The sequence below is a fragment of the Bradysia coprophila genome, unplaced genomic scaffold, assembly GCF_014529535.1.
Source record: "Bradysia coprophila strain Holo2 unplaced genomic scaffold, BU_Bcop_v1 contig_70, whole genome shotgun sequence".
Classification (NCBI taxonomy): Eukaryota; Metazoa; Arthropoda; class Insecta; order Diptera; family Sciaridae; genus Bradysia; species Bradysia coprophila.
Window position 1 is genome coordinate 4560332 of NW_023503941.1, and position 23679 is coordinate 4584010.

Here is a 23679-nt window from a genome sequence, read left to right on the forward strand (position 1 = left end):
ACTTTTTCCAGAAAGGATACGAAGTTATCATCGAAAATGTATCACTTTTTCGCTCAGCTTTGTGTCGATTCGTCTTAAGAATGAAGAAAGAGGATGTTTTATGAAGAAAGGGATATTCGAGGGGATATTGTTAGATTTTTTGTGAAAAAGAATATTTAGACAAAAAATAGGACGTCTGGGAACTCTACAGTAAACATATCTTGGGACGAACGATGAAACTGAGACATCTATGTAGCCAAACTGACAAAAATATCGGAATACAATAAAACTCTTTGTGAAACATTTCCCTTTAGAAAAAAATGCAGAAACAGAGCGTAATGTATCAATATCTGGCTGCGATAATTGGTAATACGTTTGCATAGAATTGTCACAGATACTTTAACATCAACACATTTTCCATTCTATCATTCTGCACCACCTGCCAATCAGTTGGCTTATTTAAATTGACCGATGGAATGCTAATCGGTTGGATGTCACCCAATAAAAGTCTACTGGAGTCCGACGAAACGCCATTAACTTTCGGTAAACTCAATGAGGAACAAACTACATGGATTTCATCAATGATGCCCATTGGTGGTACGACTGGTACCATAGTTTTCGGTTTCATTGTGAACAAGTTTGGACGGAAATTTCCTTTGATTGCGTTGATCGTTCCATCGATAGTAAGTCCGTCGTAATCAATGTGTTCGACATGCAGCTTGGCTGAAATGAATTTTCTTGATCAGATTGGCTGGCTGCTACTCATATTTCCACAAAACGTCTACTATTTTTACCTGGCTCGATTCGTTCAAGGATTCACCATTGGTGCATCGTATGTTGTCACACCCGTTTATTTATTAGAAATAGCTGATGATCGGTAAGATGTCCATTGGAAGTAATTCAAATATTCCAAAAGTCATTTGCTGGTTAATCAGGGTACGTGGTCTTTTGGGTGCGTCCCTTATAATCAATGAGAACATTGGCGTTTTGCTGGGATATGCATTGGGAGGCTTTTGCCATTACAGCATACTACCAGCGGTTGCAATTGGCCTAAATGTGTTGTTCGTGGCATTTTTCGTTTGGTTTCCGGAGACTCCAGCTTTCCTTTTGAAACAAGACAAAATATCGGTGAGTTAATGTGAGCGAGTGCCAGCAAAATATGTCAGTCAGTGGTGGGATCCTGATTAAGTGTGCTAGGGGAAAAGAACTAGGGAAAATCCTGCACCAGACCAGAAATGTGCGATTCTTCCGCCTTTCAATATCGGATTTCCCGTTTTCTTTGGAACCTCATCCTTGTCTACTAACAATCGCGAAATGTTCATTATCTCAGCTCTTATCGTTGTGGCAACTTGTTCGATGAAATTCACTCCCAATCGTATCATACGGGACCTTATTGTCTCGCACCACAAGTCCAAAATTTTTGCATTTGAACCATCCCTTGCCTTTTTGCTGGTCGGGACACCAATCTTGTGGATGACTTTTCGATCCACAATTCTTGCATGAGCATGGTGCGGTTGCTGACGATGATTTGGACTTGTACATTGTTTCGTAGACTTTCAGCTTAAGGCCCGTCATTGGGAAATGGCAGGACAGTTTTCCGAAAATGTATGGAAAATTTTATCACAAAAATTCACCGAAAAGATTCAAAGAAACTCACCCATGATGCTTTCCATTGTATTCGTGCACCGTCTCTTTATGTCCCCAAGGCATATTTGAACACTAAAACACTTTTCACTCGATGCAAAAACAAAAAGTTTTTTTTTTGTTTTGTCGGGACAAAAACCCAGAAAATATTTCGACACAACTGTGACACTCCGCTATTATAAGGACTAGAATGAATGTTTGCTGTGTTCACTTCGGCGGTAAAATATTTTCATTCAAAAAAGTGTCCGACCCTTCAACGATGGTAGACATTTATTAAAATTGTAACCTCTCCCACTTCTTTAGTAAGCTAACAAGACTTCGCTGAGTCTAATTATGCCACCTCTTCGACCAAAAATATCGGCTGAGGTCGAATAATTCTCCGCTGAGCTTTAACAAACCTCCGCTGAGCTCTAATAATTCTCCGCTGAGCTTTGACAAACCTCTAATGATCTCTAATAATTCTCCGCTAGGCTTCAGTAAGAGTCCGTCAGACCTTAGCACGTTGTATCAGCGGATACCTCATAATTGTTGCTATGATTTAATAAGACTCCACTTAGCTTTGGCAGATCTCCGCTGAGTGTCCGATTCGCTCCATTAAGCCTTCCTGCAACTTCCTTAGGCCTAACGGACACTTCCTGAAGCCTAGCGGAGAATTATTAGAGCTCAGCGGAGGTTTGTTAAAGCTCAGCGAAGAATTATTAGAACTCAGCCGATATTTTTATTCAAAGAGGTGGCATAATTAGACTTCGCGAAGTCTTCTTAGCTTACTAAAGAGGAACGAACATTTATTTACGCTCAGCGCAGTCTTACGAGAGGCTAAATTTTTAATAAATGCTCTCCCATCGTTGAGAGAATGTCCGCTGAGCTCTCGTAAAGCTTTAAAAAGTGGTCGATGAGCATTATTAAATGTATACGCTTCCCTTTGTCAACCGTTTGATGATTGTTTTTAAATGTCCGACACTTTTTTGAATGAAAATATTTTACCGCCGAAGTGAACACAGCAAACATTGATTCTAGTACTTATAGTAGCGGAGTGTCACAGTTGTGTCGAAATATTTTCTGTGTTTTTGTCGCGACAAAACAAAAAAAAAACTTTTTGTTTTTGCATCGAGTAAAAAGTGTTAAGGCCCGTCATTGGGAAATGACAGGACAGTTTCCCGAAAATGTATGGAAAATTTTATCACAAAAATTCAAAGAAACTCACCTCATATGCTTTCCATTGTATTCGGTCATGGTCTCTTTAGGTCGCCAAGGCATATTTGAACACTAAACACTTTTTACTCGATGAAAAAACAAAAAGTTTTTGTTTTGTTTTATCGCGACAAAAACACAGAAAATATTTCGACACAACTGTGACACTCCGCTATTATAAGTACTAGAATGAATGTTTGCTGTGTTCACTTCGGCGGTAAAATATTTTCATTCAAAAAAGTGTCCGACCCTTCAACGATGGTAGACATTTATTAAAATTGTAACCTCTCCCACTTCTTTCGTAAGCTAACAAGACTTCGCTGAGTCTAATTATGCCAACTCTTTGAATAAAAATATCGGCTGAGGTCGAATAATTGTCCGCTGAGCTTTAACAAACCTCCGCTGAGCTCTAATAATTCTCCGCTGAGCTTTGACAAACCTCTAATGAGCTCTAATAATTCTCCGCTAGGCTTCAGTAGTAGCAAGGCAATGAAGCTAAGCGAACACTCAATAAGCATCAGCGGATACCTAATAATTGTTGCTATGATTTAATAAGACTCCACTTAGCTTTGGCAGATCTCCGCTGAGTGTCCGATTAGCTCAGCGGAGGTTTGTTAAAGCTCAGCGAAGAATTATTAGACCCCGAATACAATAGAAAGCATAAGAGGTGAGTTTCTTTGAATTTTTTCGGTGAATTTTTGTGATAAAATTTTCCATACATTTTCGGGAAACTGTCCTGTCATTTCCCAATGACGGGCCTTAGTTCATCCAAATTTTTCGCATCGTACCAAACACAACAGCTGCCTTTCATTGTATTACCACACAATGTGTATGTTCAACCACGTGCAACCATTTTCAAATTTTCGACTGCTCGTGCTTTTCCAATTCCTTCTGCTTTGCTATCTCTTCACTCTTTCTGCTTTACAATCTTTAGTCCCTGCTTTAGTCTGAATTCACAGTCATCCGTTTTGCATCCGTGTATATGACAAAACGGATGACTATGAGGCCACCTTTACGCTTTACAATCTTTTCGTTTCACAATCTTCACGCCTTACACTTCGCTATTGCTCGTTTGTAACGGTTCTATCTTTTCACTTCAATATTTGCATTTTCACTCAATTCTCCAATTTTGCTCCAGTATTTTTCACTCAACGTCTTTGTTCGACCAGTTATGAGCCCCCATGTTACATGGGTCATGTAGGATAGTAGACAGAAAATATGGAAGAAATACATTCACAAAGCTGCCACTGTTTGACGCTCCTTCCTTATAATGAAATAGTGATCCAATTTTTTAAATCAGTTTTTTACACTATCCGCATGATCTGCCGATTGTATCGGATTGGTCTTTGAGTGTCGAAAGTGTAAGCTCCCACCGAAATCAGTTTTTTCGTAAGTGGGTAAAGGGACAGGCGTCACACTTCCACTGTGAGTGGTTTCTAGGCGATTTTCATTTCCTTCTACTTATACAAAAGTCAATGGCCCATCCATTTGGTTTGCCTCTGATTAAATCAAGCTTATTTGAAGCTCTAGTTGTTCTCACTCGCTCATTGACAATAGATCGGACATGCTAAGATCAGATATTTTGTTAGCAATCAGAAAAATCAATTCGATTCTACCGGAATGTACGAAACAGCCCAGACGACGCAGATGATGTCGTTGAACTGGTAATGGGCAAATTAAAACGAGCCATCACATCGATGGACTCCGCAAATGTTGATGGAAATCGATTGAAAATGTCAGATGTAACGACCCGACCAGGCAGCAAAGCTTTGCTCATTGCAACAGTTTTGGTGATGTTGAGTCAGCTGAGTGGCGTCTTTGCAATGTTAAACTATGCATCGGACATATTCAAGAAGTCTGGATCGAAATTGTCACCAAATTTGTCATCCGTCCTCGTGCAAGGTGTTCAAACTGTTGGCGTATGTGTTGTTTCTACCCTAGTCGAACGAGCTGGACGAAGAGTGAGAGCACTTCCATTTTGATTGCTCTTTTTCTTGGAATTTAACATCTTCTTTGTATTGCAGTTCCTTTACTTAACATCGACCATAGGAACAGCACTTGGTTATGTAGTTATGGGCGTGTATTTGCTGCTGAAATTCACGGGCTATGAAGTCGAACCATTCAATTGGATTCCAATGGGTGCTCTTTGACACTCTCTGTCATCATTTTCTGATTTAATATTACTTTCTTTTGGCTAGTATGCGTTTCGTACATTCTCTTCATTTCATCGTGGGCCGTTTCGTCGCTTACCTTCGCAGTTTCAGCTGAGCTATTGCCACAAAAGTTAAGAGAATTAGGCATAACATACTGTGCCATTCTGTTAGGGGTATGAATAAGTCAGACTAAGAAAGGTTCTTGGACGTAATGATCGAAATGTCTTATTTTTTCGTTTGCAACAGCTTCTTGCATTCCTTGTTCTTAAATTCTACATAGCTTTGGGAGATGCAATCGGAGAGCACAACCTGATGTTTATCTTTGCCGGTGCTTGCGTTTTAGGTGCCATATACATACATGTTGCTCTGCCAGAAATAAAGGGCAGAAGCTATGAAGACATCATGAATAAGTTGCGCTGAAAATCGTGTGACTGTGATTGTGGCTGACTCTAAATGAATAGAGTTAGAATCATGCAATTTTTTGAATCATTTTTTTTAGGTTGTGATATAAGCTCTTGTGGAAGCCATAGAAGAAAAATTTTGTAGAATCTTTTCATTAATTTATAAATTTAACTTTTCTCATTTTATTTTGTAATATTTTCTTCAATCCCTTTTCCTTTATGCTTTTTACCATGTGCGCAAATCATTTGGTGAGCTTTTGAACTTTTGAATACTGGGTTTCTCCCTCACACGCGTGCAATGTTAGGAGGGCAGTTGTGTATAGTGTTAAAAGAGAATGTCAAAAAGAGTGTGCACATTCACCATTCGAGCTCAGTTAAATTAACTGGTTTGTTCCTAGTTAACTGGACTTTTACATACAATTTTTGACGTATCACCCATCGAAACCAGTTAAGCAACTGGTCATTTTTCTCTCTTTTACGCTCTTTTAACACTGTATTGAAAAGCAACATTTCTGTTTGTCTGATTTTCGTAAACCCCTTCCCCCTTTGAAAGTGCGCAAGAAATTCTTTGTCGAACAATAAAGCGAAAATTCTACCAAAACCAGTATTTCAAGATAAATCAGGTCACAGAGAAAGAATAAAAACATAGCTAACGCCTATTTGTATCAAAAGCCTTTACTGAGAAACTCTTCATTTCTTTTACTTCATTCTCTACAGTGTTCAAAGAGAGTTCTCATTTTGACATATCACCCATCGAGATCAGTTAATTTAACTGGTTTTTTCCCCTGTTTTTACGCTCTTTGAACACTGTCTACTGAAAAGCTATTCGCGCTTTAAAATCACTTGCATTATCCACTCTTTGCCTTGTTATCATATACAAATAAATTGCCGGAGGCAATATAGACAGCCCCGTAAGAAGTCAACTTTCATAAATTCCTATTTAAACACCCATATACCGCTATATTTACCTATATTTTCCTATAAATAAACATTTCACATATGAATATGCTATTATATAGCTCTATATGCCTGTATATAGCTCAATATATGTGAATATAGATATATATAGATGTCCATATATGGAATGCCTGAAACACCCCACACACATAGAGGGATTCTTTTGAAAAACAGCCTACCGAAATCGGACGCATTTTCTATTGGAATTTTTTATATGTGCCTAGAAAGGACTTCGACCCTAGAAGCCAAAACCACTTTCAAAAAAATTCTTCGAAGTTTGTGTGGCTGGTCAAAGGTGAGCAAAAACCGAAAAATTGCAATTTTCTTACAAAAATTGCTCCAGTTACACGAGCCGTACAGGGTCGTGTGGGGTGTCATTAGAAAGGTAATCACACGTACTATTGAGCCGAATAGGGTCTTATTGGGTTTAAAATTCATCCACACTGAAATATGTGCAGATAAAGTTTTTAACCGAAGACGTACACTGTTCTTACTGAAATTTCTCGAGGTACACAAAATGTACATGGTCGTGTGGGGTATCATTTGAAAGGTAATTTTATGTGCTTTTGAGCAAAATAGAGACTAATGTGGTTTGGATGCATCTATGATGAAATATGGACACTTAAACATTTCAACTTCTTTTTCATCGCATATGTATCCAAACCATCAATAGTACATGTGATTACCTTTCTAATGACACCCCACACGACCCTGTACGGCTCGTGTAACTGGAGCAATTTTTGTAAGAAAATTGCAACTTTTCGGTTTTTGCTCACCTTTGACCAGCCACACAAGCTTCGAAGAATTTTTTTGAAAGTGGTTTTGGCCACTAGGGTCGAAGTCCTTTCTAGGCACATATAAAAAATTCCAATAGAAAATGCGTCCGATTTCGGTAGGCTGTTTTTCAAAAGAATCCCTCATAACAAATTACTTCTCTGTTAACAGAAACTCTCTAAGTATCATTTTCCCCAAGATATATCACTTTTATTAAAATCCAATATGGCCACCGGCAGTCATTTTGTTAGGAGACCAGAAATTTTATCGAAGCTTTACATTCGTTAATACCTTTTAAACAAAAAAAAATTCATGAAATTCGGTCAAAATTTACTCGAGATATTGACAAAATACTCCACCTTCACTCTACGGCCGAGTAGCCTCATATAAGCTCACTCCAAGAGACCTAGCTCACGCTCCGGAGAACATAATTTCCCTGATTGGTACGGTCAATACCTATCTAATAAAGCTAAAACAGACGAAATATGTTCAAATGTGGCCGACCTACAAGCAAAAACTGCTTGCCGCCCTGTGCCTGTTCCACACCAAGGGGTCTAACTCACGAGTCGGTCATCCGATTTCCATAAACTTTTTTTTGTCGATCGGTATTGTAAATACCTTTTATTTGACGTATCACTTCCAAGGGTAACGTTTGAATGTCCGGAGATATCTTCGAAAAACCGTAAAGCACTTATTGGGTTACAGCTCGGGAGGGGTCGATCCAAAATCACTCATCTTCGAACTTAGCCTGTCTTTTGACATTACCAAACGGGAAAAAAAAGAATTTTCAAAATCGGATGCGTTTTACTCAAGTTATCGTGCAGACGGACAGACGGACATTATTTTTTCACTGATTTGGCATCTCTAGACAACCACAATAGGTTTCCCCTTACTCAGGGAGTTCAATTTGACGTGTTACAAACCAATGCGTAAACCTATAAGACCACAGTACTTCGTGCGGGTCTAAAAACAATTTTTGATTGGACTTCCAGGTACGTAGAGCTAGAAGACTTTAGAATCGAGTGTTCCGTCCAAGGTCGACCAACATTTGTTCTAGTCTGAATATTTACTTCAAATTTGAAAATGCTCTGACAGCAAGTGCTACAAGCAATAGGCTTCTTCCAACCTCAAATTAAATGTCAAACCGGCATTCATAGAGCCATAATCTCAACACTATTAACAATGCAATATTGTCAAAAAATAACAAAGAAAAATAAGTTGTGGTTATGGTTCTATGGATGACATCGGTTCGTGTTCGGTTCATTTTGTTCGGAGGGATTCTTTTGAATTTCGACTGACCGAAATCGGCGCTATTTATTCCGGGACTTTTTTATATGTGCCTAGTTAGGCCTTGGTGCCTAGGCCCCAAAACCAGTCTCAGATATTTTTGATCTTCCATGCAGTAAGTGGCCAAATGCCGAAAAATGGGATTTCGTAGTCCGGATTTCATTTCCGTATTCGAGGACACGGACGTGTATGGGTTCGTTGGAAAGCTGAGGTCGAATACTTCGGTAACATACCTTCATAAAATGTGGTGATAAAAGGCAGAAAATATGACATCCGGAAAATTTCTCAAAATCGATGTAACCTCGGTGAACTTTGATGAGAGCTGTGACTTCACTAATGCAATTATTTGATTAAATTATTACTAATTATGAATGTGGAGTACCTCAGCTTTACACCGATACCCATATTTAGTAGTTGTTTGACTTTCGTTAACGAATGTGCCAAATGAACCTAAGCTAGAAACAGAATATGTCAGTCATTGCCGAGCAGTTCATCAAAACCGGTTGATTTGACTCTGAACAGTGTAAAGTCTACCTCGAGAGTCAGAATTCCGCTAATGGAAATCCAGAATAAGAACGGTTTTGTAAATAAAGGTGAACACTATCAATATGCCGTGGAAGGACCTTTGCCGATATCTAATGTTTCGGAAAGAATGACTTCGTTATGATAGCATTTAGCAATCGCGTGATTACTGGCAAGAACAGAGGGAGAAGCATCTTGATGAACGAAGTAGGAACCTGGTCAAGACCAACGGAATTCGAGCTTATACTGTTAAGGCCAGGTTGAAGCGGTTTACTATCGCAATGTTAACATGCGATGTAAGGCGCTTTAACCTGGACACACAGTGGTGATCACAGTTTGCCATTGAATTGTCAAGCATGAACTAGCCTCTGCTCCAGCCTATATATACCGTGTACATTGCGACAATAAAGCATTCACTATCCGGCTTCGGCCGTGATCACATCTACGAGTTTTCATTGTAGTTAGTTGACTGTAGATAGATTATCATATATGGTCGAGATTAGCTCACATAACACTAGGGAATTCTGAATGCGCAGGTCTAGTAACAAAACGACCATTAAACCGGCGACTGTACATTTCATCCGAAATCTCCTAGTCAATGATCACAAAGTCAAACATTAATTCATCGCAACCCCAAATTTTGGTTGAACGCAACGATAAGAAAGTTTCGCATGGTTTCGATTTTTAATTCATAATGACCGAACATTTCATCGAAATCTCCCGGTCAATGGAAATCGAGTCGACTGCCCAACAAAATATCAAAGGAACAGATCACACCGACTGTGCGGCTGGTCATAGATACCGTACACATCGCTTCAAGTAATTATTTTGTCATCGTTTCACATGGTCTCGTATCCCATTCGAATATGGCTGAACATTTCTCCGGAGATCTCCCAGTCAGGAAATCTGTGACCATCAGTGGAATTTGTCATTTGAAATCATGCTGGCTGGTTGGATAAGAATTTTGAATTGTTTTTACATTGTCGATACAAGATTTTGTTGTATTGTGCTTTTGTTTGTATTTGTGTTCTACAAGCCATTGGAATAAATAAATAAATAAAGAGTCTGAAAGAAAACCCAGGGAAAATACCCCACAGGTTCCTCGATGAAGCAATTGAATTATACTTCTTGGTAAAGTAACTCTTTTTGAATCTTTAAAAATCCCAACAAAAATCTCTTCGAGAAAAGTGTGACGCAGTCTTTGAAGTACAATTTCTAAAATGAATGATATCGCTAGAGTTGACGCTTTCAGCTTCGTTACGCAAAAATTTTACACCCAATTAGTTCAAACAAGCTGGCTTAGATTTTCTCATCATCTGCCAAATAATTTTTACCAAAAAAATATTTGACTGGAAACAACCAAAACTTTACCAAAAAAATCTGCGTCGCATGTGGCAGATAAATTTTCTTGCTGGTCTGTTCCTGAACATTTGCCACTTTGCGACGCAGATTTTTTTGGTAAAATTTTGGTTGTTTCCAGTCAAATTTTTTTTGGTAAAAATTATTTGGCAGATGATGAGAAAAACTAAGCCAGCTTGTTTGAACTAAAATTGGGTGTAAAATTTAATTTTTGCGTAACGAAGCTGAAAGCGTCAACTCTAGCGATATCATTCATTTTAGAAATTGTACTTCAAAGACTGCGTCACACTTTTCTCGAAGAGATTTTTGTTGGGATATCAGTCGTTTTAGAAGTTTTAGAACACTGCTTTTTATAACAGTTTATAACAGCAATTCGAAAATTTGACGAAAATCGAAAATTTGACGAAAATCGAAAATTTGACGAAAATCGAAATTGACGAAAATTTGACGAAAATCGAAAATTTGACGAAAATCGAAAATTTGACGAAAATCGAAAATTTAACGAAAATCGAAAATTTGACGAAAATCGAAAATTTGACGAAAATCGAAAATTTGACGAAAATCGAAAATTTGACGAAATTCGAAAATTTGACGAAATTCGAAAATTTAACGAAAATCGAAAATTCGACGAAATTTGACGAAATTCGAAAATTTGACGAAAATCGAAAATTTGTCGAAATTCGAAAATTTGACGAAAATCGAAAATTGGACTAAAATCGAAAATTTGACGAAAATCGAAAATTTGACGAAATTTAACGAAAATCGAAAATTTGACGAAATTCGAAAATTTGACGAAGAAAGTAATTCTCTATCTGCCACCATTCAAGAAATATCTCCAAAACTCCAATTGACCCACCCATATCCAACTTTCGACATTTTTCACATATGCCCCTATGTTCTACTCGTAAAACTCTGAGACTTTACCGAAGAAAGTAACTCTCTATATTTCATAACTCAAAAAAATATTAGTTCTTTCATCCTACGCTCGAGTAGCTCAAAATTTGGTCACTCTAATCACTCTAGCTGAAACGAATCTGCCCCGATTTTTTAAATTATTTTTTTGTTCGAATCGTGTTACGAATACCTTTCATTTGATGGGTCGCACGCCTCTGTAGGTTTCAATACAGCTAAGCTATAGCCGAAAACGCGTTCCCGACCCTCGAAAACCACACTCAGAAACCCCTTCGAGGCCAATAAAACAAAATTCTGGTTTTTCCTGGGGTAATGGCGTATCACATTTTCATTTTTATGCCCACCCTGAGGTTCCTGCAAAATTTCATGGAGATTGGCTGACTAGTTTCCGAGATCGTCCGTCGATAGATAGATAGATAGACAGATAGAAACATACAGAGTAAGTTGAAAGATTTTGATTGTTTGGGAAAAGTCAATTTGGTGTATTTTGTATGAAAAGTGACCAATTTCAAAACGATGTATCTCCGGCAATTTTAAACCTACATGGTCGAGTGATAGCTCGTTTTGCTCGTATTTGAAGCGAGAATATGATAGAATATGTTTTGTGGTGATAAAAACCAAAGGGTAGAAACTGAAATGTTCGGCTATATATAGTTGCCGCGTCTCAAAAAAATTTCTTCGTTCTTTTTTTGGAAGTTAGACTGCGTCAAGTCCTCCGCTATCGCTCCGGACATGATTATGAAAAATTGAATTGTTTTATTAATCGTCTCTAAAAATTGACTGTAATGCAAATCAATTAGTTTACAATTTCGGTGCGAATTTGAATAAAAAAACAAAAAATTTAAATGCAAAGTAAAGTTTATATGAAAAGTACCAAACTCATTAGCAAAGGGTCGGTACTCAAGCAATTCATTAAAGTTTCAAACTTAAGATGTGATGACGTCTGATGTAAGTGCTTAATCATCATCATCATCATCTACACGCCGACGTAACTTGAGCCATATAGTCTTGGCCTCGACAAGTTCATCAAGTAAACGATTTTTTTGGTTTTTCAAACGACGATCATCATTCGAAAATATCAAATTATCTAGCATGCCTTCGGTGTCCTTGAAAAGTTTTTCCGTGTCCGTGCGCAATCGATCTCTGACAAACAAACAAAAAAAATGCATTTACAATGGATGTGTCAAACAAAAAAACTATTACGTCAACTTACAGCTCTTGCTTTGATCCAGTTTGGCCGACCAAACGTTGTATACTCGATACTGGAATGACGAAAAAACTGGATTATGCTTTTGTCCACGAAGTTGTTTTCTTTCCGTTTCTTTCAAATGAAAACAACAACAACAACAACAAAGAAACTCACCATTTTGGTTTATTTTCTGTATACTGGCGACAATGGGCTGTGTTAAATCACTCATTCTGTAAAAACAATTATTACAGGGACAGAAAAGTGTTTTGTATATGAATCGTAGGATTTGTGTGTTTCGTTTGTCGGTGTTATTGTACGTGTGTGCAATAGATTCTACATATTTATTGTACGTGTAGGATGTAACAGTGTGGATTTTAGCAATGAAAGTGTAAAACAGGTATGGTCTATTGTCCGCCCGTAGGACATAAAAATTTGATTTTCGTACTTAAACGCACTCATTTTCATATTATTTTGACATAAAATGTGAGTGCGTTTAAGACAAATTCGCCGATCGACCATACCTGTTCTAGACTTACTTTCATTGGATTTTAGAGTCGTATTCGCGATCTGCATAAAATTTGAATATCGGACATCGATTTATTTCTGTTACACGCCGCACCCTTCGTTGCACATCGCTAATACAAAATAATTTTCAGTGACTGTATGCCAATATGAAACAAGCCATCAGAACAGTCGGAGCGTTTGCAACCCGTATATCTATTGTTGGATTTGCAATCCAAATGTGCCTTGACGTGAGATTTAGTATGCAATCGATTTGTAAACTTAGTTGGTTGTGAAAAGCATTCCGTTTAAGTCTCTCTTTGAATAAAGACGCAGTTTTTCTAAATTAAATTTCACTTCCGTAGTCCTTTAGACCAAGAAAACCAACAGGTTATGGGCCCAGGATAGGCTTTGTTATCAAGATTAGCACAAATTAACATTAAAATTGACCGTCGATATTATTTACCCGTTATCAAAATTTGATTCGAACAATTACATGGCAAGAAGCTACCATGAATGTTGACGAACCGGACTAAAAATGGACATGAGATTGAAGAACTGATTTTACCAGATTTCACATTTACAGATGACAAACCGGAAAGAAAATTGACCAGAGATTTCACCAGATTTTACCAAAACAAAGAAATTTTACCAGAAAATAAGTGAACCGCAGGTATTTTGGCCATCAAGAGTTGTACCAGAACTTAACCAGGATTTTACCAGAACATAGTTTACCAGAACCGATATTTTACCTGAAACGGTTTTACCATAACTGAATTTACCAGAACCAGATTTTACCAGAACTTGACGTGAATTTAACCGAAAATTCAGAAGTTATATAATGACACGGCAATTCACAACGGACACGCAAAATGGAATTACTTACTATACAAGGAATTAACCAGGGATTCATATGGATTAGACCAAGGAATTCGACAAAACAGTAATAGTTTACACGTTGACGACACTGCATGGCATTTCGCAATGGACTATGAAAACTCGGCTAAGAAATTTATTGATTTTATTGATTGAATTGTGAGACCCGATTTGAGAGCTACAAATTTATGAAGTTAAGGAGGTGAACAGATTTATTGACTGTATACAAAACATTTGGCTTCAGGAGGTGTGTTGGATTTGCAATCCAAATGTGCCTTGACGTGAGATTTAGTATGCTATGCAATCGATTTGTAAACTTAGTTAATTGTGAATAGCATTCTGTTTAAGTCTCTCTTTGAATAAAGACGCATTTTTTCTACATTGAATTTCACTTCCGTAGTCCTTTACACCAGTAAAACCAACATCTATTGCGTACCTGACCTTAGTCGATATCTCGAGTAAATCATATCTGATTTCAAGAACAAAATTTCCCTGAAAAGTAGTCGAAATAGTGAGGCGAAGTTCGAAGGTTGACGTATTCGGGTCGGCCCTTCGTGAGTCTCTTGAGCCTTTAAAGTCTACGGCAAAATGTCGTTGGAAATGTAAATAACACAGCAAACGATAGGTATTACCGGTACCAATCCAGAAAAAAAAGTTTTTTTTAAATTAGATGACTGTGATATAGGCCACTAGAAGTGGAAAGCTACTCGGCCCTAAGACTGTTTTGCATATAAGTCGAGTAAATTTCATCCGATTTTCCTAATTTTTGCTTTATTTGTAAGGTAATCGAAGGCCGCTACTAGGTTCTATGTGTACTTATACTCAATGAATTAAAACTTGAAATTTCTATGCGCAATTTCTCAGAGCAGGCCCGTAGCTAGAAACCATTTCTCAGACATCTCAGAGGGGGCTCAACGATGTTAAAAAACTTTTAGTATGAGGAAAATAGCCCCCCCCCGTAGCTACGGGCCTGTCTCAGAGGTACACATTTCATAATAATTTTACTTTCAGACGGATCGACTCAATGCTAATACATCAAAAAAAAACACTGAAAATGTACATTGACATTGAAAAAGTGTTGATTGGAATTTTTAATTTGAGTTTAAGAAACCACTCCAATTTTCGAAAATTCTCGCGCTTGAAAAAAAAGTACCAATTTCATGAGTTACCAACGTAAAAGCAATAACAAATTGGGATGTTTTATTTGATGACAGTTTGTTTTGATTGTGATTGCCGAGATAACCAAAAAACCAACACTAAGAAACAAAATATTCCTACCAGCAGACAAAGAGTCAATTGGTATCAAACGTCGGTCTTTTCCAATCAGATTCTATTTGAATTTTAGCACAAAAATGGTGTTACTCAAGAGAATTTTTCAGATGGCGTAACGCGTCACAACTGACAGTTCATTACTTGGAGTTGCCACATTGATATTTTTCCTAACCTAAGTTTTTTGCACTTTTGTCGCTTGTTTTCAAAATACCAAAATGGAATCAGTGGAATATCCGATTGAAGTTGAACGCTGTCGAGCCAGAAAAAGAAAACAAAATTTGCATGAAAGAAAACGATACTTGTCGAAAATCCAAACGTACTTCTTTTTCCTCAAAAAACCTATTCTTTTTATTTATGTTTTTTCTCCGAAAAATCGTTTTCCTTTTCTCTATGCGCACCGTCCAAGGAAATTTGTTGAACGTTTGTCAGAAAACTTTTCGCAGAGCCCTTAATATTGGGAAAGACCGAATTCAGCGTGTTTGTAAACGCCACATCAATACACGCGCAGCCCCCAAAGAATCGCGCGGTGGTGATCGAAAACCATCGAAATTCTCAGCGAAAAAACGTTCTGTTATTGAGTTCGTTAAAAAGTTCCGATGCCTCGAAGTGCATTATTGCAGAGGCAAGACGAAGAGGCAATATTTTCCATCGGAGCTCTCAATCAACAAAATGCATTCGATGTATGTTGATCACGTCATCGACACGAATTTGCAAGTCAAACGGAGCTATTTCCGTTATGTTTTCAACACGAACTTCAACATTGGATTTAAAACGCGCCCGCGAGTGACGTCTGTTCTACATGTACAATGTTGAAGGAATCATTGAAACTCGAGACAGATCCAGCTAAGAGAACAGTTCTGATAAAAAAAGTTGACTCTGCACAAGCGCAGAGCAAAGGCGTTTTTCAAACTTCTTAAGGAAGGAGGACTCAACACGATCACGTTGAGCATTGATTGTCAGAAAAATACCAAAGTTGTTCGATCAGGCGGCTTATTTCAGTCGACAAATTTCGTTCTACAATTTTGGTGCCGTTCAGGGAACATCAAAATCAGCGTTAACCAAAGAGAATGTCATCTTGTACGTCTGGGGCGAATACGACAGACCAAAAGGATCGAACGAAATTTCTTCAGCTGTATATCATCGTCTGTGCAACCTCCATATTGAAGAAAATATCGACTGCATACTTCTGTTCGCCGATGGATGCGGTGGACAAAATAAAAACACAATTTTGATGACGATGTGCTCATATTGGCTTACCAACATGGCTCCAAGCAACATAAAGAAAATGGAAATCATCTTTCCAGTCGTCGGGCATTCATTTATCCCACCGGACAGAGTTTTCGCGCGAATCGAAAAAACTGTGAAATCAAAAGAGTCGATAGTTTCACCGGCTGAATACATCGAAATATTTGAGAAATTTGGAACAGTTGTCAATCTCGGTGGAGAGGATTGCCCAGTTCTGGATTTCAAGAGCGAAGCAACGAAATATGGTAAACTACCTGGAAATTGGCATTTCAAATTTAATCCGACGAATCGTTTTGAGCTTACCAAACGTAACAAATCAGTCGAGATTCGCGGTGAGGTCTCTTACGTTTCGAATCTCAACGCAAGTAAATCAGTTTGGAAGAGAGGGAAAAATATTGTCAACATGAACCCAGAACATCTGCCGATTGGTATCACGCTGAAAAGCGCAAAGACTGATGACGCCAAGAATTTTATTGTAAAGCACTTCGGACCCGGTTGGAGAGACATGGATCGTTTGAGCTTTTTGAACGACGTGATTCCTGTCAATCCGAAAGACAAACAGAAACACGACATCGATGGGGAGGATGATCTCACCGACTGCGAATGTGAATTCAACGAAGAGACTGACACGTTCGTTTAATTATTTAAAAAAAATTGGAAACATTTTATTCATCTATCGCTTAAAACGTTTCAAAAACATTTTGTGATCTTATGCAATTTTAATATTTAAAAAAAATTCATCGAAGCAAGTTGATTATTGAGCCGCCATGATCACCTGAACTCGTTTCGTATCTCATTTGCATTTCAAACTATTGTCAACGTAAACCCAGAACATTCGCCGATGAGTCGTCTTCACAATATTGTCAACATAAACCCAGAACATCCGCCGAGGTATCAGCATGATTACGAAGCCAAAGACAAACGAGAAGACTCCGAATAGATCAGCTAAATTGTTGAACAAGACACTTAGATTGGAACACAATTTCACTTGAATTTTATGACATTATCGAACCTTAATTTTTCCAATTTTGGTTAGAAATTAGCAGAGAGGTTTTTCTTAATCTTCAGTCTCGCAATTCCTGCGAAACACGTTGAGCCAAAATGATAAATTTCATATTTTGGCGACACAAAAATTTTTCCACTAAAATAGGACAGCGGAGGTTATAAAAACAAACAAAAACGTGTTGTCAGTTTCGCATGAGGAAACACCAATTTGTTGATGAGCACGCCATCTCTACGCAAAACATAACTTTTTTCATATTGAAAAAGACCGACGTTTGATTTCAATTGACTCAAATTACGTTAACGGGCACATTAAGCTTACGGTCAAAGTAGGGCGACAGACGCACTAGGGTCACCTACTCAATAGATTGACGGGTTCGTACGGCGCTCAGTCGCAGCAAACGCGGCTTGTTTTCGATTAATTATTTATCGGGAAAGTATTTGAACGATTGGGCGATTGTTTATGCGATATACCATTTCAGATCTTTTTATGACTGTGCAATCAAAGCAACTTCTTAAGAAAATCGCTAAATGAGACTACACATCAACAGCAAAGGGAAAATATCCACAACGATATGGTACTATTCAATTGAAAACACTCAAAATACAATATAAAATGCATTTGATTTCCACATACCCAATGATTCATTTAATATGTTCAATGGTTTCTACTCACTTTTTATTTGGTTAAATAATAGTCAACTGCACAAGAAAATCAAATTTCTCCGACTGAAGCATTGAGAAGAAAAAAGAGAAAATTTTATTGAAATGTTATGAATGCCCAGTCCATGTCTATTTATAAGATAATGTAGTAATCATTAGAACAGCTGGACATTTTTTATTTAAAAATATGCACACACACACACACAGATAACCAAGTGATTTATATTTAGAGCAACTATTTAGTAGTTTTTGGTTTTTATCCAAAGTATAAAACATTCTATTCTATCAGACATATCGATTACTTTTTGGAAAATCTTCTGAATCGTTGAATAATAATTTGTCGTCAAACTGATTATGAAACAGTACATTCTCATACCGATCAACAAGTACATTCATCTTACATTTGTATTCATAGTCCAGGTTCTTATGTCATCCTGCTCGATTCAGAACTTTTTTTTGATTTTCGACGTCGGTATATGATTGGGTGGCCAGACTTTCGAACGAAGTTCTTTTTTCGGTGTTTTGAACCGGAACAGCCGGTTTCAGTGTAAAACTTAACAGTGAAATATCTCGGAATATATTTTTGGAAAATTTAAAGTTCACCGAGTTATCCTGGGTTCCCTGAAAAGTGTACCCGAAAACCGCTAACTTTGAACTCAATTTCCCTGGTGACTAGTACTTTCAGATCCTTAAATAATGTTGCAAATTGTTGGTTTTATTTGAGAGGTACTTCGTACGGGCTTTCGTAATTGCGCTACGCGCAATTTTCAACACGAACACTTTCAGTAAATTTGCACATGCCGTTCTTGGGTTAGGTAGGCAATAATTTCAAGTACGCAATAGGGTTACGGAAGTATTTTGATAACGGACACATAAGAGGTTGAAGACGTATTAGGGCTACGGGACGTAGTATAGCTACGGACGAAATAGGATTACGGGATGTACGGGGCTCAGTCGAAGCAAACGCTCCGACTGCTCTGACGGCTTGTTTATTTTTTGCTTTTGCTTTTGGAGCTCGGGCTCAATTCTTTTGTTTGCTTTGCTGCATTTTTTGGTGATTTCTTAGCAGCTTTCCGCTATTTCACCAAATTTTCCATCAGCAGATGGCAATGTCTCAATGCAAACTATCCTACACTTGTTCATGGAAAGTTTTGCTGCTGTCTTGGGTAAGAGGCTAGCGGAAGCAACTGAGGGAGGATGGTCAGTCCACGCTGACCTAAGACCGCCGCTAGTTCTCGAGGTCGAAACAGCTTTCTTTTTCTTTGTTACCACTTTACGTGATGTACGGGCAAGGGAAGAGCTAAGACTCTGTTTGTCGTTTCAGGTTAAGCAAAATTGGTATGTGCGAACCTATACAGAACATGAGATATACCAAAGATTTACCTTTCATGCAATGCAAAATTCTGGAATTTTTCATTACAACTTTTCCAGGTTCCCATTTCCACCATACTTTATTCGTTAGAAATTCGGTATTGTATCATTGTAGCATCCAACAACGAATTTCTTCTCCTTCGTTTCATTTACAATACTCGCAAGATACTTAATCTAGAAATCACAAGATTTAAGTTTTCCTGAATTATCGAAAAGTTCAAAATGTGTGACAAGATAGTGATTGGTGTTTCGGTCTACGTGAAGATGATTGAAAAAAATCGCCAATTTTTACTCTAGCTCTGTGACTAACGTGTCAGGATTAGAAGTAGAGTCCATTTTCAGTAATTTTTCTTCGTGCGAAGTCCCCATTTATTGCCTAACTTGGGTCGATTTAAAGGAAAACTGTTGGCCTTTTTGAGACTCGAACTCAGATCGTCTGATTGTCGATCTACGACAGTACCACAACGCCACCAGTTCCTATGTAAACAATCGATAATTGCCCAAAACAATTGATGTTTCGAATTGGTTAGAAAAAACAGATGGCACTGACCTTCTCAACACACACCTAAACCACAATAAAGTGAGGTAAAAAGATGGTTGGTATTACCATGTTATCGATAACTTTGTTATTCGCGAGAACCAATTAGTTTTTCTTGTAATCTTTGCGTCGTTTCACAATCAACTTCAAGTCCGGGACCAAAATATCAGTGAACAGTCCATTCCGTTTTTTCAGTTCTTCGGTACACGTGAAAACTATGATAATAAATCTTTGCAGACCAACACCAACTTTTCAACGACTTGTTCCGTTTCTGACGACTTAATTTTTAAAGTCGTTATTGCATGTTCATGGATTCAAATTCTTGACATGCGTAATAGAGCAGTTTCCAGACAATCGTTTTCACCGCATTTGCCATCTGTGTCATCGTTTTCTTCGTCAGAAGTTGCAATCCCACCACTGTTCTCATCCGAGGTTACATTGTTATCGTTGCTCTCACCGTCGGAACCATCAACATCATCCCCCTTACAGCTTTGATCGTCTTCACCTTCCGAAGATTGGCAACCGTTGGTGTCATCACTGCAATGATCCAGACTTCTTTGTTTCGGCAGACGTAGAATCGTTGTATACTTTGGGGGTGTTTTCTTGCTTCTTGGAATGCGGCATAGCTGTTTTCGAAGCTGGGAATCGTGGAATGATTTTGTGCAATCCTTTCTGCTGCCTTCGCTTCCTTAAACGTCGAGTATTTTCCTGTTAAAACGAAATTTAAAAAAAAGTTTCACCAGAAACCGAATTGTAATGGTCTTACTTCCGTGCATTAGAATCCTGCAAGCATGATGGCTCCATTCTCCAGACTTTTTGTCCACAGTAGTTTCCTTCTTGATTTTCGATGCGACTTTAGTCTTCGGAAAGTAACATTTTTTAAATCTTCTTTTCAGCCACTTTTCCGATACCATAGAGACGGTTTGATCGTCGAAAAAACACGCAATAAGCCTGGCCATTTCCTGACTGGCCTGACTTTAAACTTTTTCAATTCAAGACGAGACAATAAAATTGTTCAAGACAGTGCACAGTTAATAAATGTATTTCGTTCACTACGATTATTTTATAAGTGTTTTCTTTATCAACGCAATCGCCAGAATTACTTAGATCTCTAAATTTTCGTATTTGACCCTTTTCAAACGCTTGCTTTGATTTAATCGAAAATTAAAGTTTCGTCCCTTGAAGACACGGTTGATTTTGGGAACTTTTGCTACAACTCGCGAAATTTACCGTTCACAACAGATACGTGTAAAACTATTGCATTCCATACACAAAGACCAATGTTATATCTATGTACACTGTACAGACCATTCACACATGCACTACACTACACATTCAATCTAGCATGCTACACAACATAAAAGCGTTCGAAAATCAAATGTCCGATTTTGATAATTGTTGTTTCATTCGGAAGGTAATCGAATGAAATGTTGTTGAAAAAATAAATAAATTTGGGTTACTAAAATTACGTCGTAAATTAATGTTTTATTTGAGAGACACTTTGTGCGGGTTTTCGTAATTGTGCTATTCGCTGTTAATTAAAAATCAAACGCTTTGTTTCTACTTTTTCTTATTTATTTTTTAAACCAATTTAATTTAAGATGCTCCACAAGTACTATTAAAAGTTCATTTGACGCATGCGTCCCAAACACATACGATTTAGATATCATTGGATATCTTCCTATTCCTCCATTTTGATCAAAGGCGTCATTTTTCTGAAACAATTAACAACCATTTATACAAACATGATGTTTTTCAACTCTGTTTTGAATGTTTCAAAGGTAATTACCCGATTTCTTCCAAATATTCGCTTTTGGCTTCACACACTTGAGATTCTGTAACTTCTTTCCCAAAGAAATTGAATATTCGTCTTCAAAGATGGCTCTGAAACAAAATTGTTGTATGGCTAGTTTCTGTAGCAACTCTACGGACAAATGAATACCCAACCATTCGTATGAAAATCTATTTATTTAATGATCTTTGTCTTTGTTCTTATTGTCGCGTAATTGTGGAGTTTAAAATCTGTAAAAAAAATGACAAACAACATGAACACTTGCACGAAAAGCTCCGTAAACTCTAAATTGAATTCAAAATTCGAAAATATTTTAGCCGAGATCTTTATCACTTATTTGTGTATTGATCGTAGTTGACTACTTATAGTGAGAACTCAAACGAAATTTGCTAAATTATCATTTCGTCAATTAACATTCTGCCAAAGAATCTCTCGTGCTTGTTTGTGCCTCAAGCAGTAGGCAGAACAGCAAAGTCAATATATTTCACTCCCACTCCCAGCACAGCATCTATGGTGAGTTTGTTTGTTCATCCATTTACAACTTACTACGCCTGGTCGTAATGCTTGAAGAAAAAAGCCATGGCTTCGTTGCATTCCTCCGTTGTCAACTGCTTCGTGAAGCAATGCTCGGCAGCCTTGACCATTATTTGGCGACGCTCCTTTTTTATTGTATTAACGATCTGCCGGCTTTCCTTTTCAAACTCCCGAATTTCATTGTCCTGAAATTTCGACGACATGAGTATCGGCGACTTCATGAAGAAACGGCGAGTAGTCGCCGTTTCTTCAGGAAGTCACTGTTTCTTCAGGAAGTCACCGTTTCTTCAGGAAGTCGTCGTTTCTTCTCGTCGTTTCTTCAGGAAGTCACAGTTTCTTCAGGATGTCGCCGTTTTTGGTAAAAAGTGGCGACTTTCTGTAGAAACGATGACTTCCTGAAGAAACGACGGGAAGAAACGGTGAATTTATTAGAAATGACAAGTTCCTGAAGAAACGGAGACGGAAGTTTCTTGTCGTTTTTTCAGGAACTCACCGTTTCTTTTCATCGTTTCTTCAGGAAGTCGCCGTTTCTTCTTGTCGTTTCTTCAGGAAGTGAACGATTTCGAAGAAGTGGTGACATTCTAAAAAACTGTGACTTTCTGAAGAAGTGAGACCGAAGAACCACAAAAAAACAATTAGAACATTTCCCTATAACACAGGCCACACAAATCGACGAGCTGCTGAAGTGGAGCCAGGCGAAAGTTTGGCAAGAAAGTTGTCCATAAATTCAGCATGTATACTGAAGTTACAGACAAATTACCTGACAACTGCTTTTTGATACATTTCGTAAAAGGATGAATTCCCTATGGCTGAACAAATAGCTGTATTTTATCCTTATGTGACTAAAAGAAATTTGCTAACCATAGGCAATTTACCCTTTTACGAAATACATCGAAAACGCGATTTATTCAACCATATGGAACTCATCCTTTTACAAAATGTATCAAAAACCAGTTGTCAGGTACTTTGGCCGGCGCCCGGCTCGGCGTGTTAAAACGCTTTTTATGCGGCTAATTATTAGACGATGCGAGAGAAAAAAAATTAACTCCTAAGTTACCGACACCGTTCCGGCGCCCGGCTCGCATTGCGGCCCTCCGCTTCGCTCCGGGGCAATGGGCCGGATCGCTCGGCGTGTTAAAACGCTTTTTATGCGGCTAATTATTAGACGATGCGAGAAAAAAAAATTAACTCCCAAGTTACCGACACCGTTCCGGCGCCCGGCTCGCATTGCGGCCCTCCGCTTCGCTCCGGGGCAATGGGCCGGATCGCTCGGCGTGGTAAAACGCTTTTTATGCGGCTAATTATTAGACGATGCGAGAAAAAAAAATTAACTCCCAAGTTACCGACACCGTTCCGGCGCCCGGCTCGCATTGCGGCCCTCCGCTTCGCTCCGGGGCAATGGGCCGGATCGCTCGGCGTGTTAAAACGCTTTTTATGCGGCTAATTATTAGACGATGCGAGAGAAAAAAAAATAACTCCCAAGTTACCGACACCGTTCCGGCGCCCGGCTCGCATTG

The 23679-nt window shown here is 38.2% G+C and overlaps 1 protein-coding gene across 1 annotated transcript; it reads left to right on the forward strand.

The window, feature by feature from the left end:
* Positions 1-257: 257 nt before the first annotated feature.
* LOC119083823 (facilitated trehalose transporter Tret1-like) lies at positions 258-5484 on the forward strand. The gene is made up of 8 exons (XM_037193617.1): positions 258-345; positions 430-662; positions 726-856; positions 915-1107; positions 4404-4775; positions 4839-4953; positions 5013-5140; positions 5214-5484. The coding sequence occupies exons 1-8, from the start codon at positions 300-302 to the stop codon at positions 5385-5387; spliced, it is 1392 nt and encodes a 463-aa protein (XP_037049512.1). The 5' UTR covers positions 258-299; the 3' UTR covers positions 5388-5484.
* Positions 5485-23679: the final 18195 nt, after the last annotated feature.